The 14712-nt window shown below is 42.4% G+C and overlaps 2 protein-coding genes across 2 annotated transcripts in view; both read left to right on the top strand.

Moving 5' to 3' along the window:
* The window catches only part of SLC35F2 (solute carrier family 35 member F2), a 137782-nt gene extending 130912 nt beyond the window's left edge, over positions 1–6870 (top strand). Inside the window, exon 8 of the mRNA XM_023238905.2 lies at positions 6850–6870. Coding sequence (XP_023094673.2) covers positions 6850–6855 — 6 coding nt within the window. The 3' untranslated portion in view covers positions 6856–6870. The remainder of the gene's footprint in view (positions 1–6849) is intronic.
* A 2068-nt stretch (positions 6871–8938) lies between these two features.
* SLN (sarcolipin) lies at positions 8939–14192 on the top strand. The gene is made up of 2 exons (XM_006936599.3): positions 8939–9075; positions 13571–14192. Exon 2 carries the CDS (start codon positions 13642–13644, stop codon positions 13735–13737), a length of 96 nt encoding a protein of 31 aa, XP_006936661.1. The 5' UTR covers positions 8939–9075; positions 13571–13641; the 3' UTR covers positions 13738–14192.
* Positions 14193–14712: the final 520 nt, after the last annotated feature.

The raw sequence follows: 14712 nt of genomic DNA, 5'->3' as shown, positions 1-14712 counted from the left end.
CAGAATCGGAAACAGGCTCCAGGCTCTGAGCCATCAGCCCAGAGCCCAACGCGGGGCTCGAACTCACGGACCGCGAGATCATGACCTGGCTGAAGTCGGACGCTTAACCGACTGCGCCACCCAGGCGCCCCAGTTGTTCATGAAACTTTAAGGGACTAAGGATGTTCCCTTGATGTAGATCGGATCCGTGCCTGGGTGCCGTAGAGTTACCACCAATGTTTTTGAATTCTTATTCATACCAAGCAGAGCCTATGGACTGGATACGTGACACTCCTTAGTATTTTTCAAATATTTGTTAATGTTATATAATTCATTTAAAGCTATTAAAACATTTTTTTCAGGGTGAATTTTGTTGACAAATGTTTTCTAAAAGTTTGAGAATTATTTACTTGGTGAAACGGGCACTTGATCTGGAATATGCATCTTTGAATGACATTGCTTTTATATATAAAGGGTAAAGACTCCACCCTGGGTTGACCATTTAACTACTTGTGTGGCTCATTTACTTTTCCTCACTTGAAAAATGGAGATAATAATACAACCTGTATTTATTCCTCCAGGAATTTTGTGAGTCTCAAGCGCATTGAAGAAACCAGATATGTTGAATGTACTAGATGTCACTGTGATGACAGATATTATCACAATTGTCCACATGATGATTTGAACCATAATGAGAGAATTGGAAAAAACAAAAAGATTCACCTACCTTCCCACCTCAGGGTTAGGGAATCAGGTTCATGTTTCTTGATTTTTAGGTGCTTAAAAGTTTAGTTTTTGTTGTTTACTTCAGTAATAATTTATTTTAAAAATAGAAGCAACATTTCTGGGTTAGCATGACAGAACGAGTACCTGCAGAAATCTCCACCTTCTGTTCTAAATGCATAGGAATGAGATAAAATATTAAAGAATATATATAATCACATTCAAAAACAACTGGATTTTATTATTTTTATTTTTATTTTTTAAAATATAATTTATTGTTAAGTTAGCTAACATACAGCGTATACAGTGTGCTCTTGGCTTCGGGAGTAGATTCCCATGATTCATCAATTACATTTAACACCCAGTGCCCATCCCAACAAGTGCCCTCCTCAACACCCATCACCCATTTCCCCCTCCCTCTGCCCTTCCCCATCAACCCTCAGTTTGTTCTCTGTGTTTAAGAGTCTCTTACAAAGAGAAACACGTAAAACAAACCAAACAAAAAAATGGAAAACAAACAAACAAAAAAAGAATCTCTTATTGTTTGCCTCCTTCTTTGTTTGCAACTATTTTTTTTCCCTTCCCTTTGCCCATGGTCTCCTGTTAAGTTTCTCACATTCCACATGAGTGAAAACATATGGTAATCTGTTTTTCTCTGATGGATTTATTTCACTTAGCATAATACCCTCTAGTTCCATCCACGTTGCTGCAAATGGCAACATGTCATTCATTTTCATTGCTGAATAGTATTCCATTGTGTATATAAACCACATCTTCTTTATCCATTCGCCAGTTGATGGACATTTAGGCTCTTTCCATAGTTTGGCTATTGTTGAAAGTGCTGCTATAAACATTGGGGTACAAGTGCCCCTATGCATCAGCACTCCTATATCCCTTGGGTAAATACCTAGCAGTCCTATTGCTGGGTCATAGGGAATTCTATTTTTAATTTTTTGAGGAACCTCCACACTGTTTTCCAGAACGGCTGCACCAGTTTGCATTCCCACCAACTCTGCAAGAGGGTTCTCCTTTCTCCACATCCTCACCAACGTCTGTTGTTTCTTGACTTGTTAATTTTAGCCACTCTGACCGGTGTGAGGTGGTATCTCAGTGTGGTTTTGATTTATATTTGCCTGATGATGAGCGATGTTGAGCATCTTTTCATGTGTCTGTTACCATCTGGATGTCTTCTTTGGAAAAGTGTCTATTCATGTCTTCTGCCCATTTCTTCACCTGATTATTTGTTTTCTGGGTATTGAGTTTGATAAGTTCTTTACAGATTTTGGATACTAACCCTTTGCCCATTATGTCATTTGCAAATATCTTCTCCCATTCTCTTGGTTGCCTTTTAGTATTGTTGATTGTTTCCTTTGCTGTCAGAAGCTTTTTATCTTGATGAGGTCCCAGTGGTTCTTTTTTTTTTTTTAAGTTTATTTATTTATTTATTTTTGAGAGAGAGAGAGAGAGAGAGAGAGAGAGACAGAGCACATGAGTGGGGGAGTGGCAGAGAGAGGAGGAGAGAGAGAATCTGAAGCAGGCTTTGCCCTGTCAGTGCAGAGTCGAATGTGGGTCTTGATCTCATGAACCGTGAGATCATGACCCGAGCCAATATCAAGTGTCAGATGCCCAACCGAATGAGCCACCCAGGTGCCCCCAGACATACTCTTATTCAACAAACTTCTGTGGGGTGCCCACTACATTCTTTGCACTACCTGACTAGGCACTGGGTCTATGGGGTGAGAGAGCCAATCTCTGTTCTTAAGCTGGGGAGATGGACAAGAAGGTCAATGCTAACAAAAGAGTGGAATTAGTCGTATATAGGGCAGCATGGATCCCAGCCTTAAAGATCAGGGAATGTGATGTTTGAATCCAATAGTATTGTTGATCATCAAACAAAAGTAGGCGGTGTTGAGGGAAGGGAGGAAGGATGTTCTAATCAAAGGGAATGGCACACACACACACACACACACAGAGAACGTCTGAAGTGCTGACAAGTTGGGGATTGTTGCAGAGGATGGCAGCAGTGAGTGTAGAAGCTCGACCACAGTAGGATCTTGTCTCTGCAGCTGAAGATTTCGAACTTCATCTGGGAGCGACAGGAAACCGCTGACACACAAAATAGTACGCTCGCCTTCTGGAGTGCAGAAAAGGCAATTTCCACTCCGACCTCGGTGGAAAGACAATTGGTAGGAAGCGCAGGATGCTGATGGTGTATGGCCTGAGCTTGAGCCTGAGCTGTGTGGTGCCGCATCCCCAGATACGTCAGTATGCGTCTTACGTACCGATAGAGCAGGCCTGATAGGGGTCGATTTGCCCTGGGAACTTAGCCAACTCCCGAGAGAGAGAATTCACTCTAAGAGAAGGTGAGTTTGGTATCACACGTTAGTGGTGGAAGGGAAGAAGTGAGTCCGAGATAACAGGATGCCTCTTAACTTCTACGTAGTCCCTGGCCGAACTTCCCCATGAACTCCTGTCTGGGAAGACCGTGGCATGAGAGCAAGGAGGTGCTCCTGTGGTATTCCTCAACAGGGCGGAACACACAGAGAGAGACATGCTTCCTCACTGCCCCTCCTCATTTTGCTCCAGAAGCCAGTCTAACTCTGCCATGGTCAAAATCTGCGGCCCCCAGCCGAGGTGGCTGCAGAGGAAGGGCATCTTGGAGGCACAAGGTAAGGCAAGCCACGGTGATGCCTGGGAGAGGCATTCGTCCATATCGGAAGTGGCAGGCACGTCTTCCGTTTGAGTTCGTAGCCAGTGGGAGTGGCATGTAAATGGACTCAGTGACATGTAAGGGGAGTGCTGTAGCATCTAGCAGAAGAGGGCAGAATAGAAGAAGGAGAAAGTGTTAGCTGGCTGGCTTTTCGTTAGCGCTAAAGGGGTACCCCCATGAGGACACAGGTAAAATTGGCCTGAGGTGTGGGGACCCCCTTGTCTCTTTACAATGACAAATGAGGGCGAGAACCAGCAAAATGCGAACTGAAGAGACTAGGCCTGAACCACTTTCTCCCAGATAAGCTGCTCAAATTCCCAGAATATGAGTCCCTGGCGACTTCACATCGCTTACTGTAAAAGTGTAAGAGGTTAGGTTACTCCCCAGGCTCTAGAACAAGAGCCCAATGGCTCCCAGAGACAGTACGTCCCTCATCCAAAAGGAAACCTGGCCGGTAGCTTGCCTCCAGCTAATCTTCCACATTTCTGCAAACTAGGCGCTTCGGTTTTATCGTTGCCTTTACAGAGAGCGGAGTCGGATTTTCATGATTCTTCATGACCTCGTTCTCTCTGCTGTAACAGCCACAGCGAGAGCCAAAACGGACTCGTTCACAGAGAACAAGCAATTTTGTCTGATCCTCGTTCTTCGTGTTGAAATTGCAATTGTGTTAGTGTGACTGACAGGTTCTCCAAAGAGATTCAGTGAGATCCTCCGTCAGGTTCACCAGGAAACAGAAGGTTTCGAGTAGGCGTGTCTGGCTGGTCTCCCCAAAGGGCTCAGTAACAACACATCAAAAGACTGCTGAATTCTTATTTCCCATCAGAAAAATATCAAAGCCAATCTGAAATCTGGGAGTGTTTGGAGGGCAGATGGTATTAGCCTAGTAGTAAACACATTTTTGGCTGCTTCTTTTTTTCTCCCTGGTTGCTATGTTTAATGTGCTGAGAGAAAGCTGTTTGCTTGCAGAATCTTATTATAGAGCAGAAATATACTTGTTCCAGAGAAGAGGAATTTAATTGGTTCCAAGTCAAATGATGCTAACAGGTGTCACCTCACCAACCCAGGACTTAAAATGGGTTATTATAAAAAGGACGAATACCTAGTTGTCTGGCTCTCGCTCCCGCCTGTTATGCAAGACTGCCTGCCCCTGTAATGTTCCTCCTGATTATTTCCAGCAACTTGAGGAGGTGGCTCATATGTACCCATGCACAAGTCCTGTTGGCTACCGCAGCGCCTGCAATTTTCTTGCTCTTTCGGCTTGAGCTGCTCTCCGCTATTATTTGCTACTGAGGCCTGCACCACTTAATGCAAACTGCAGGTTAAGCCTCCGTTGGTATTGCTGCTTCGGCCAGGCTCTGTGACACTGGAAGGAAGGAACACTGCTGGTTCCCCGGAGGTGCCGAGGTCCGTGAGAATCTCTCTGTCCCGTTCAGCGCTACACACGGTGGAGGTTAAATTGTTAAAAGAGTTCCGGGGTTTTCACGCGTGGCCCTCTCTCTCCGCTAGGACCCGGACTCTGAGCTGTAGTGAAGCAGGATGGGAAGTATGTGGGCACAGTGGCCGCGAGAATGTGCCTCTCACCACAGCGACATCATTGAGGTGGACCCCAGCTGCTGTGCTCCGAAATCAAAATCACATTTTAAACAGAAGCTATGCCTGCCATGGGCTGCTCCCAGTCAGTTATAAGCATGGTGGGGGGGGGATACGAAGGCTGACTCCTCCCTGGGAGACGGGGACCGTCTCTGACGCACCACTGTGACCTGAGGCTTCCTAATAGCCTGCTCAAACTATCCCGAGAACTGGATTGCAGTTCTAGTATCTGAGATGCTTCTACCCAACCTCCCTTCCCTTTTTCCCTGTCTCTTTCTCTTGCTGTTTGATGACTCTCTCAGTTTCCCCTCCTCCCTCTGTATTTTCTCTCCCAGGCATTTCCCCTAATATATTTTTCTTCTGCACGTTTAGTCCCGTCTTGGCATCTGCTTCTCATGGGACCAGCTAATCTGTGTAATGTGCAGTGGAATGACTATTCTCCCTGTTGCCGAAACACATGTATCTTCTTGACCACCTCCCTTCAGAGGAGTGTTCTATCCCAGGCGGTGTCTAGATCCTTTGGAGTAGATTTGACCTTGACCTCAACCTCCTCCACTCATGTTTGCTGGACATGCTCAGACATGTCCGAGTCTCAGTAGGAGATGCCATAAGACGGAGGCTTGGGCTGAGCCCCTTGCTCTACATTCTGGAGCATCTATTATGATACTTTGTGGGTTCGATGCGTGGCTAGAGAACAAATAAATACAAGAAACTATCCCTGACTTTGAGGTGAAAATCCAGTTAGTGAGACAAAAATCACACATGTACCACAAGTGTTTAAGAATACAGATAATAAAGAGGAGGTCTGAGTGGCTCAGCAGGTTAAGCGTCTGACTCTTGATTTCATCTCAGGTCATGATCTCACAGTTCACGGTTCAAGTCCCACATCGGGCTCTGTGCTGATAGTGCTGAACCTACTTGGGATTCTCTCTCTCCCTCCCTCTGGCTCTCCCCTGCTTGCACACACACACACACACACTCTCTCTCTCTCAAAATAAATAAATAAACATTTAAAAAAATTTTAAAAAGAATACAGATAATGATCATTACTTTTTCCAGGACATGGACAGAACTTCAAGAAATAGGGTTTCCTCTTTCTCTGGGCTTGTACTTAGGTATTTGGGATAATGAAAAAGAATAGCAGAGAGTGGTTTCTTTCCTTCTGAGCAGCTCCATGACGAGCTGGATGTGAAGATGTGAAGGTGAGAAAGACACCGTCATCATCATATTCATTACCATGATGTGTTAAGAGCTTATCACCTTTCATCAGGCCTTACTGATTTCTTACTGATTTTTTCCCATTGTGTCATAGACTTGACACAAAACTCATGGACTGACATGAGGTGTTCACTTTTTACTTTCCAAACTAAAAAGGTGGATGGAAATGGGGAATAAATTGAACAAGCTAGGTGAGCTGCTAACCAGGCACAAGAACTCAACATTAATTCTCAAAGAGTACTGTTTTACACCTAAGAATGTATGGTGGTGGTGAGTGGGTGGAGGGGATATAAATGCTAATTAGATCGTTGGTATCAGTGTCAAGGTGAATATTATTCAGTTGACATTTTTGGCCCTTGGCTAAAGTCTACAGTAATAGGCATAGAGATAATGTCAAAGATTTTTAAATACGTCTTCTTGTTGATGGGCAGAGCAGCACCTTGAAAGAAAGTTGATATGGCATGAATGCTGTTAAACCAAGGGGATTGCTCACAGAAAGGGAAATATCAGCAGACTTTAAGGAAGGTTGATTGAAAGGGATGCATTTGCTTTGGCACTGAGGTTTGAAATCTTGTTATTTTCAGTTTCTTAAATGAGAGACAGTAATGTTGATTTTTTTTTTTTAACAGATCTGAAGATCTCTAGATCCTTAGGCATTTGAATACGTGCCAGGTAACTGGGTGGCTTGCATATTTTTCTGGAGAGATTAAGTCAAACTAATAACAAGCTAAATTCTCAATGTAACCCCAGTCTCTGATGACATCACAGGATAAGCCACTAATATGCAGAAGCTTCTGCAGGCTCTATCTGGGAATTTGTCAATGTACTGGGCATAGTCGTCCCTGGTATAAATTGGATAAACTTAAATGGGACAACCAAGTAAACAAATTGAACTGACTCGTTATTAAGTGGTAGGATTATCCCTCCAAGTTACATTGAAAGTGACCAGTTCGACCAAAATGACAGTGTTGGTGAGCTGTTCTGGAATATGTTAACATTTCCCCATTGTATTTAATGTTTTACATATTGTAGAGCTAATTCTGTGTTGAATAATGTAAAAAAATAAATGCTTGTCCCCTAAGCACAAAACCAAATACATCGTATAGTATGAATTTGATTCTACATGCATCAAAAAAGATACAGGTTTTTCAAGTATCAGATTCCTTTACCAAAAATATCTTGGGAATTTGAGATTGTATCTGTGCAGCCTGAATGTGAATAAAGAGTAGTAGAGAGGATTCCCCCCCCACCCCTTTGGATGGTGAGATAAGTGGCTGATATAAATTTTCTTTATGATTTAATATTTTCAATTTTTCTATAATAAATATATAACTTTTTAATTGCCCACAAAATAATTTTGAGTGGTCAAAAAAAGGTATGGGTGTGGCTTGGTGACTAAGAAAACACTCCCAGCATTTAAAACGATCTGGCAAGGGCTTGGAGGCAAAAGACAGAAATCTGACTACATTCAAGAGGTTTGCCAGATGGCAACAGATAATTGCCAATGTTCGATTGCACTGTAATTATTATATACTATCTGTCACTTCACCAAGCTATCTTTTTACAAGGCAGGCGGTGACAGAATGTTGTATTAACATTATCTAGCATTGGGTTTGTGTTGAAAATGAAGAAATGGAATGGAAAGTCTTTCTTTTAGTAACGTCTCTGGAGTAGGAGGAACAGTGGGGTGAGATTTGACTCTGAACCCAACCACACGAAGAATTTTGCTTGATAAGCCTTCTGGGGATGCGTTATTTCGATTGACCCTAACTGGGAATTCAGAGGGGCATTTGCTCTATTATCTATAAAGAAGGGATTTGCTGAGCAAACACGATTGCTGGGGTCTCATGCTTTCAAGTCCAGTTAAATATTTCAAGGGGCTCCATGGACCTCTAGACATCTGAACTGTTGATTGTAAACTCATCTTAACAGCCTAGTTTTCATTGGTGTTTATATTTGAGTTATACAATTCTACTTCTTAAGGACAGATTCCATAACTTATGGTTTCCTCATGTCAATGCACTCTCCTTTTACCCTCTAGGTCTCTCCAAAGGACTGAGTTTTGCAGTATGGGTTTACTGCAGTATTGGTTTACTGACAGAGATATATAAACCAGGGCTTCCACAGCTGTTTCAGATGAAACTGTATATTAATGTGTAAACTTCCAAAATACAGCTTAGCTGGAATCTTATGCAGAGCAGGTGACTGAAGAGATCAGTTTCACCGCCTGGGGTACGGTCAGTTTTGAAGGAGCCAGAGATGCCTGTTGAATTCTGGTGCCTGTGCGGTTTGGGATGTGCGTGTGCAAGACAGAAAAGTCTTCGCATTTCTAATAGTTAAGGATGGGGGTGGTAAAGAGAAGTCATATTTTGACACCCTCACATGCTGCGTAAGAGGAGCGACCAATTTCGGCACCCATCTGTTAATATCAGTCTATTACTCTTGGTTTATTAGGTTTCAAACACATGTTAGAGATACTCATGAAGATCCAAAAGATGAATTAAAAATCCACATCAATTGCACCTAAAGTCAACTGGAAGAGAGGACTTTGAGTCCCTGGGCGGGGGGTGGGGGGGGGTGCGTGGGTAATACAAATCGGCAGCCAAAGGAATAGAGTCTTAGTCAACATATTTCTGTATTCCCCCTAAACACAAATAGCCTCAAACCTTTGAAGGTTGTTCCTCTGAGATGTTTCATCAGTGACATCACAGTGCTTGCCACCTCCCTCAGACTACATTAGGTCCTGCCCAGAGTCTGGGACTCCAGAGAGCCTGGGAGACGAGCGGGAGTTGGAGCCCAAGTTGGAGAAAGGGAAGAAGCCTATCCCAGCCACTTGTGTCCTTGACCCTCCTCAGGTGACAGCAGGATTTTTATACTTAGCATAGTGTGTGTGTGTATGTGTGTGTGTGTGTGTGTGTGTACAAGTTGCAAATGAGAAACACTGAGGCATGTTTACATTTCTTAATGAAACAGGCAATACCTATTAGACATAGTATTTTTTAAGATGTAGAGAGTATTATTTATCCTTGCTTTCCTTTTTTTCCCTCTCCTGGTATGTGTTTTCTCCCTTTCTAATTCTCAAAGCCTCCATTCAAAGAAAGTCAATGTCAGTTTATTCAGAGCTTTTCTGGTTTTTATTTCACCCATATGGCAATCACTTTGGATCGTATGGTGCGATCTTGACTCCTGGGAAGACTTACGAGGCCAAAATTGTCTTTGTGGGTAACAGCAGAAAAATGGAAGGTTACTAATCTCAATTTCTGCCTAACTTTGGTATAAATGTGTGTGAAAGTCAAGTGCGCTTCTTACTATTAGCATATGTGTTGATTAAATTGGGTTCATTAGAAATTCTCGGCTTAACTCTTTGTGCTTTATTCATTTAAATACAAATATTTAAGTTCACCATCAAAGTGCAAAAAATAGTAAGAGGTAAACTGTAGGAAATAAAGAAGTATACGAGGTGGCCCATCAATTCAGAGACTACTGAGAAAAAAATGTAAAGAATCATTAAGCATAATTTGAACAATAATTATAAAGCGACACCTATATATTGTCAGCCAGGCCAAGAAAGAAATCATTGCTGACACCCCAGAAATCCATTCCTGATCATCTCTCCCTTCTGCCCTACCATAGGTAATCACCACCTTGATTGCTGAGATCATCTTGTTCATGCTTTTCTTTATAATTTTACCATCGATCTCAACGTTCTTTTTTTTAAAGCAGTTTTTTTTTTAACATTTATTTATTACTGAGAGACAGAGAGACAGAGTGTGAGCAGGGGAGGGGCAGAGAGAAGGAGACAGAACCCGAAGCAGGCTCCAGGCTCCGAGCTGTCAGCACGGAGCCTGACGTGGGGCTCGAACTCACAAACCGTGAGATCGTGACCTGAGCCGAAGTCAGACACTTAACCGACTGAGCCAGCCAGGCACCCCTCAACATTCTTAAACGATAGGATTACATTCCTTGTTTTGGGTTTTGTATTAACGGAGTCATATTCTAAGTTTCTTTTGTAAATTCTTCTTTGGCCCAAGGGTTATATTTGTGAGATCCACATATCTTATTGAGAATTCAAATGTGTGAAAATACCCCAATTCACCATCTTTTCTGCTGTTGATGAACACCTGAGTTTCTTCCAGCTTGGGGATATTACGAAAATGTTGCTGTGAATATTCTTGGCTGTGTATCCTGGTGCATACGTGCTTGAGTTTCTAGAGTAGAAGTGAAATGGCTGGAGAATAGAGAATTAGCACTATCAGCCTTAATAAAAAAATGTCCAACCGTTTTCCCAAAGTGTTGAAGATGTACACAAACTTGGCATAGTCAGGGCAGTTAACTGCAGTCATAACCCCTTCTTGTATCACTCCTGTGTAGTAACCACATTCTAACAACTACCAGCAGCCTGGCAGTTCTACTTTGGCCTCTACCTTGCTGTGTGTCATGGCACAAACAACCTAACTTCTCTCTCAGAGTCAGTTTCTCAGCTGGAATACTGGGACACGTAAAAATCGTGGTGATGTTTGCCTGAGTGGTAAAGGTCACAGAGTTGTGAAGGTCACACCGACAGAGCTGTGGCCAGCTTTCAATAATATGTTCTGAGTATGTTGCTCTTGGGCCAGTCTCCATGAATCCTTTCTTTTCTTTTCTTTTAATTTTATTTTTTAAGTGTTCTTTTTTTAAAATTAATTAGTTAATTAAAATTAATCCAAGTTAGTTAGCATTTAGTGCAACAATGACTTCAGGGATAGACTCCTTAGTGCCCCTTACCCATTTAGCCCATCTCCCCTCCCACAACCTCTCCAGCGACCCTCTGTTTGTTCTCCATATATGAGTCTCTTATATTTTGTCCCCCTCCCTGGTTTTATATTATTTTTGCTTCCCTTCCCTTGTGTTCACCTGTTCTGTGCCTTAAAGTCCTCATATGAGTGAAGTCATGTGATATTTGTCTTTCTCTGACTAATTTCACTTAGCATAATACCCTCCAGTTCCATCCACGTAGTGGCAAATGACCATGAATCCCTTCTTTTAAGAGGTTAATCTAGTAAGCACATTTGGTGGGACAGTGATTTTGCCCTCACTGAATCGGGTTGATCATTATAAATAGAGTCTCTGTCTCTCTCTTTTTTGCATATCTCTGTATTTCTTCAACATGTACCCAAATTAGTATTCATACCAGGATTTAATTTTATTTAAAAATTCATAGAGGGGCACGTGGGTGGCTCAGTCGGTTAAGCGTCCGACTTCAGCTCAGGTCTTGATCTCACTGCTAGGCTGGTGAGTTTGAGCCCTGTGTTGCCTGGAGCCTGCTCCGGATTTTGTATCCCCGCCTTTCTTTCTGCCCCTCCCCCACTAGCACTCTGTCTGTGTCTCTCGCTGCCTCTCTTTCTCTCGCTCTCTCTCAAAAAAAAGAAAAAAAAAAACCCCGAAAAACCTTTTAAAAAATTCATAGAGAAGAGTGTGCCTATGATTCTCTTTCCTTTGCCTCCTGGCTTCCTGCCTGGACTTATCACCTTCCCGTTCCTGTATGGTCTTGTGTATATTCTAACACCTTCTCTCTACTTCTGTTATCCATTCATTTTCTTCATTTTACTTTCTCCTTCAAGCAAATCTGTGTAAAGAGTTTCATTGACAATTTACTGTATTCTTCATGTGGAGGGCCAAAAGATGGATAAGAATGAAAAGGAAAATGATACAAAAACCACTGTTTATCAGCCATTTTTTTTAAAGCAAGATTGAACAATCCACTGGCTGTCACCAGCTGATTTGAACTTGTATGTTAATTATACTAACTATTACATACTATGAAGAATGATTATTTAGTTCGTTTGTATAGTTAATAATTTGGTCCATTAATAATACAATAAACACAGTAATTAGAAATCGTAATTCACTCTGGTTAGATAGTTAAGAGTGCCATTCAGGGTCAAAACTTACTAACAACCCTTCCTACTCCCCAAACTCCCACCCTTAACAAAATAAACAAAACACTCCTTCCCCCTAAATGTTTTCCCTTTGGAGTATCAAAAATTTTAGTATCTAGATATCTAGAATTTTATCTTTAGTCTTTAATTTCATTTGGTTTGCACAAAGTGCCAATTATACCCCCTCGTGAAGATAATAATCTGATTGACTATATTGCGTGAGTTCTCAAAGTTTGATTTCCCGCATGTACTATCTTACAAGCTATAAAGATACCATCCCTGCTCTTTGAAGTGTTTACAATATAGGCACATCCTGCACTTGACTAAAAATAGCTGGCACAAGCCCTTTTTGAAATAGAAGTACCCATGAGGTTAACACTTGCTCTTTTGACTGAGTGCCTGCTATGCGAGGGACTTCTGGTTGACCCCAGTGGCTCTATGCCCAATGTAGGGCTTGCAAGAGGCCACGCAGCTGCTGCAAATGCTTCATATGCTTTCACAGGGTTAGGCGAAGACCTGTGGTGGCCTGAAACTCGAGACATTATGGCATCCTACTTCTGTATGCAATTCAGTGCAAGAACAGATACTAAACCATACCACTTTGGGGGTTTTATTTTGTTTCGGTGACCTGGCTTGTTGGTATTCTAAGAAAAGCAATCGCGCGCGCGCGCGCACACACACACACACACACACACACACACACACACACATTGAAGAGAGAAAATAGAATATTTTGTGTTTTATCCAAAGCATCTGTACATTCATCACAGGAAAAAACAATCAGGACTTTGTTGGATTTTTTGACATTAGGTAGCAAAACCAGGTTCTCTTTATTAGTCAGGGTTCTTCAGAGAAATAGAAGCAATAGGGTGTGTGTGTGTGTATGTATGTATGTATGTGTAGGACCTACGTCTAGATGTTCATATTGAGATGGATATAGATAGATATATAGATAAAATTGGCTTATGTGATTATGGAGGCCAACAAGTCCAAAGTCTACAGGGGAAGTCAGCCGGCGGGAGAGCCAGGAAGAAATGTGGCTCTAGTCCAAAGATAGTCTGGAGGCTAGAAACTTAAGATGAAGGTATTGGCAGGGTTGATCTCTTCTGAGGCCTCTCTCCTTGGCTGGTAGGCAGCTGCCTTCCCTGCCTTCACATGGTCTTCATTTGTACATGTCTGCGTCCACATGTCCTCTTCTCAGAAGAACACCAGTCATAATGGGTTAAGGCCCATCTTGATGGGCTCCTTTAAACTGAAGTACCTTTTGAAGGACCCTATCTCCAAATACAGTCCCACACTGCGGTACTGGGTGTCAGGATTCCAACACAGGAATTTTGTTGGGGACACAGTTCGGCCCCTAACACTCTCCTCTTCCACAGTGAGGAAAGCATGCTCATTAATCTTCCATGTTCTCTGTGTAACTTTCCATTAGGTGAGGACAAGCAGGACGTCTGTGGTGCGCCCTCAGGAGTCTGCCTTCGGTTCTCACCGAGCCAACTCAGAATGGGGATATCCACTCGAGAGCTGTTCCTCAACTTCACTATTGTCCTGATTACCGTTATTCTCATGTGGCTCCTTGTGAGGTCCTATCAGTACTGAGAAGCCATGTCACGCTCCTGGGATTGACTGCATCTCTCCAGAGCTGCCTGCCGTATGCCCTGAGCTCCCATTGCTGTCATGGGATGCCTCTCTTGGCACCCCAAGGCACTTCTGACCCTCCCTCACGATATCCAAGGTGCCTCCAGTGTTAGGATCAATTGTGGGTACTCTAAAGATGCTGTTCTCAAGGGCTGCTAAGTATTTGCCAGTGAGCATTAGATTTACTCCTCAACTCTTCCTGCAGATGTGTTAGACAAGCCACAAGGTTAAAACTAAATGATTCATGATGATGTAGAATTGTAACAAGCCCCTGATCTGTCTTACCCACACATCCCTTCAACCCACACTGTCTGCAACCAAACTCTAAATCAACTCACCAGAAGAAAGAAATGTTAGAGGAAGTCGTTGTCAACCCCTATAGCTATCATGTGAATAAAGTTAACTCAACCACAAAATGACTTTGGGAATTTATTTTAGCTTCTATTTGTGATGCTGCATTTGACCCTTGGCTGGGATCGAAGTGACACGTGTTACAGTATCTCTAGCATATGAGATAAACCCAGATGCTCGAACTGCTGAGGATTGGGAACCAAGTCAATTAGGATTTGTCACATTTCAGAGAATTCTGTTGATTCGGTGTTTCTCCAACTTTCTCTCTAAACTAGTCCCAAGGGCAGAGGGAGATTAAATTCCACTCAGAGGTCTGGGGCATGGCCTGAAGTGTCCACTTAAAGCACAGAATTTCTTTGAAGTCTTGTGTTTTACCTTTAAAATTCACAAACAATATATATTGTACCCTGTAAATCCCCTTGTTTGTTTTAATATAAGGAAAGTTATTTGCCACTGAGTAAAACTAGAACATGAAGCAAGTATCTAAGAGAAGCATACTCCAGTTCGCTTATTGTCATTATGCACATAGAGCTAGTCATTCATAAACCGCAGCTGTAACAAGGGGGAAAATTGAAAATGCAAATT

This window comes from Felis catus, chromosome D1 (assembly GCF_018350175.1).
Source record: "Felis catus isolate Fca126 chromosome D1, F.catus_Fca126_mat1.0, whole genome shotgun sequence".
Taxonomy (NCBI): domain Eukaryota; kingdom Metazoa; phylum Chordata; class Mammalia; order Carnivora; family Felidae; genus Felis; species Felis catus.
This window is presented reverse-complemented; position numbering and strand designations above follow the sequence as displayed.

What these genes read in the sequence shown, in the direction of transcription:
- SLN (XM_006936599.3), top strand. Translation starts at nt 13,642, where the DNA reads ATGGGGATATCCACTCGAGAGCTGTTCCTCAACTTCACTATTGTCCTG.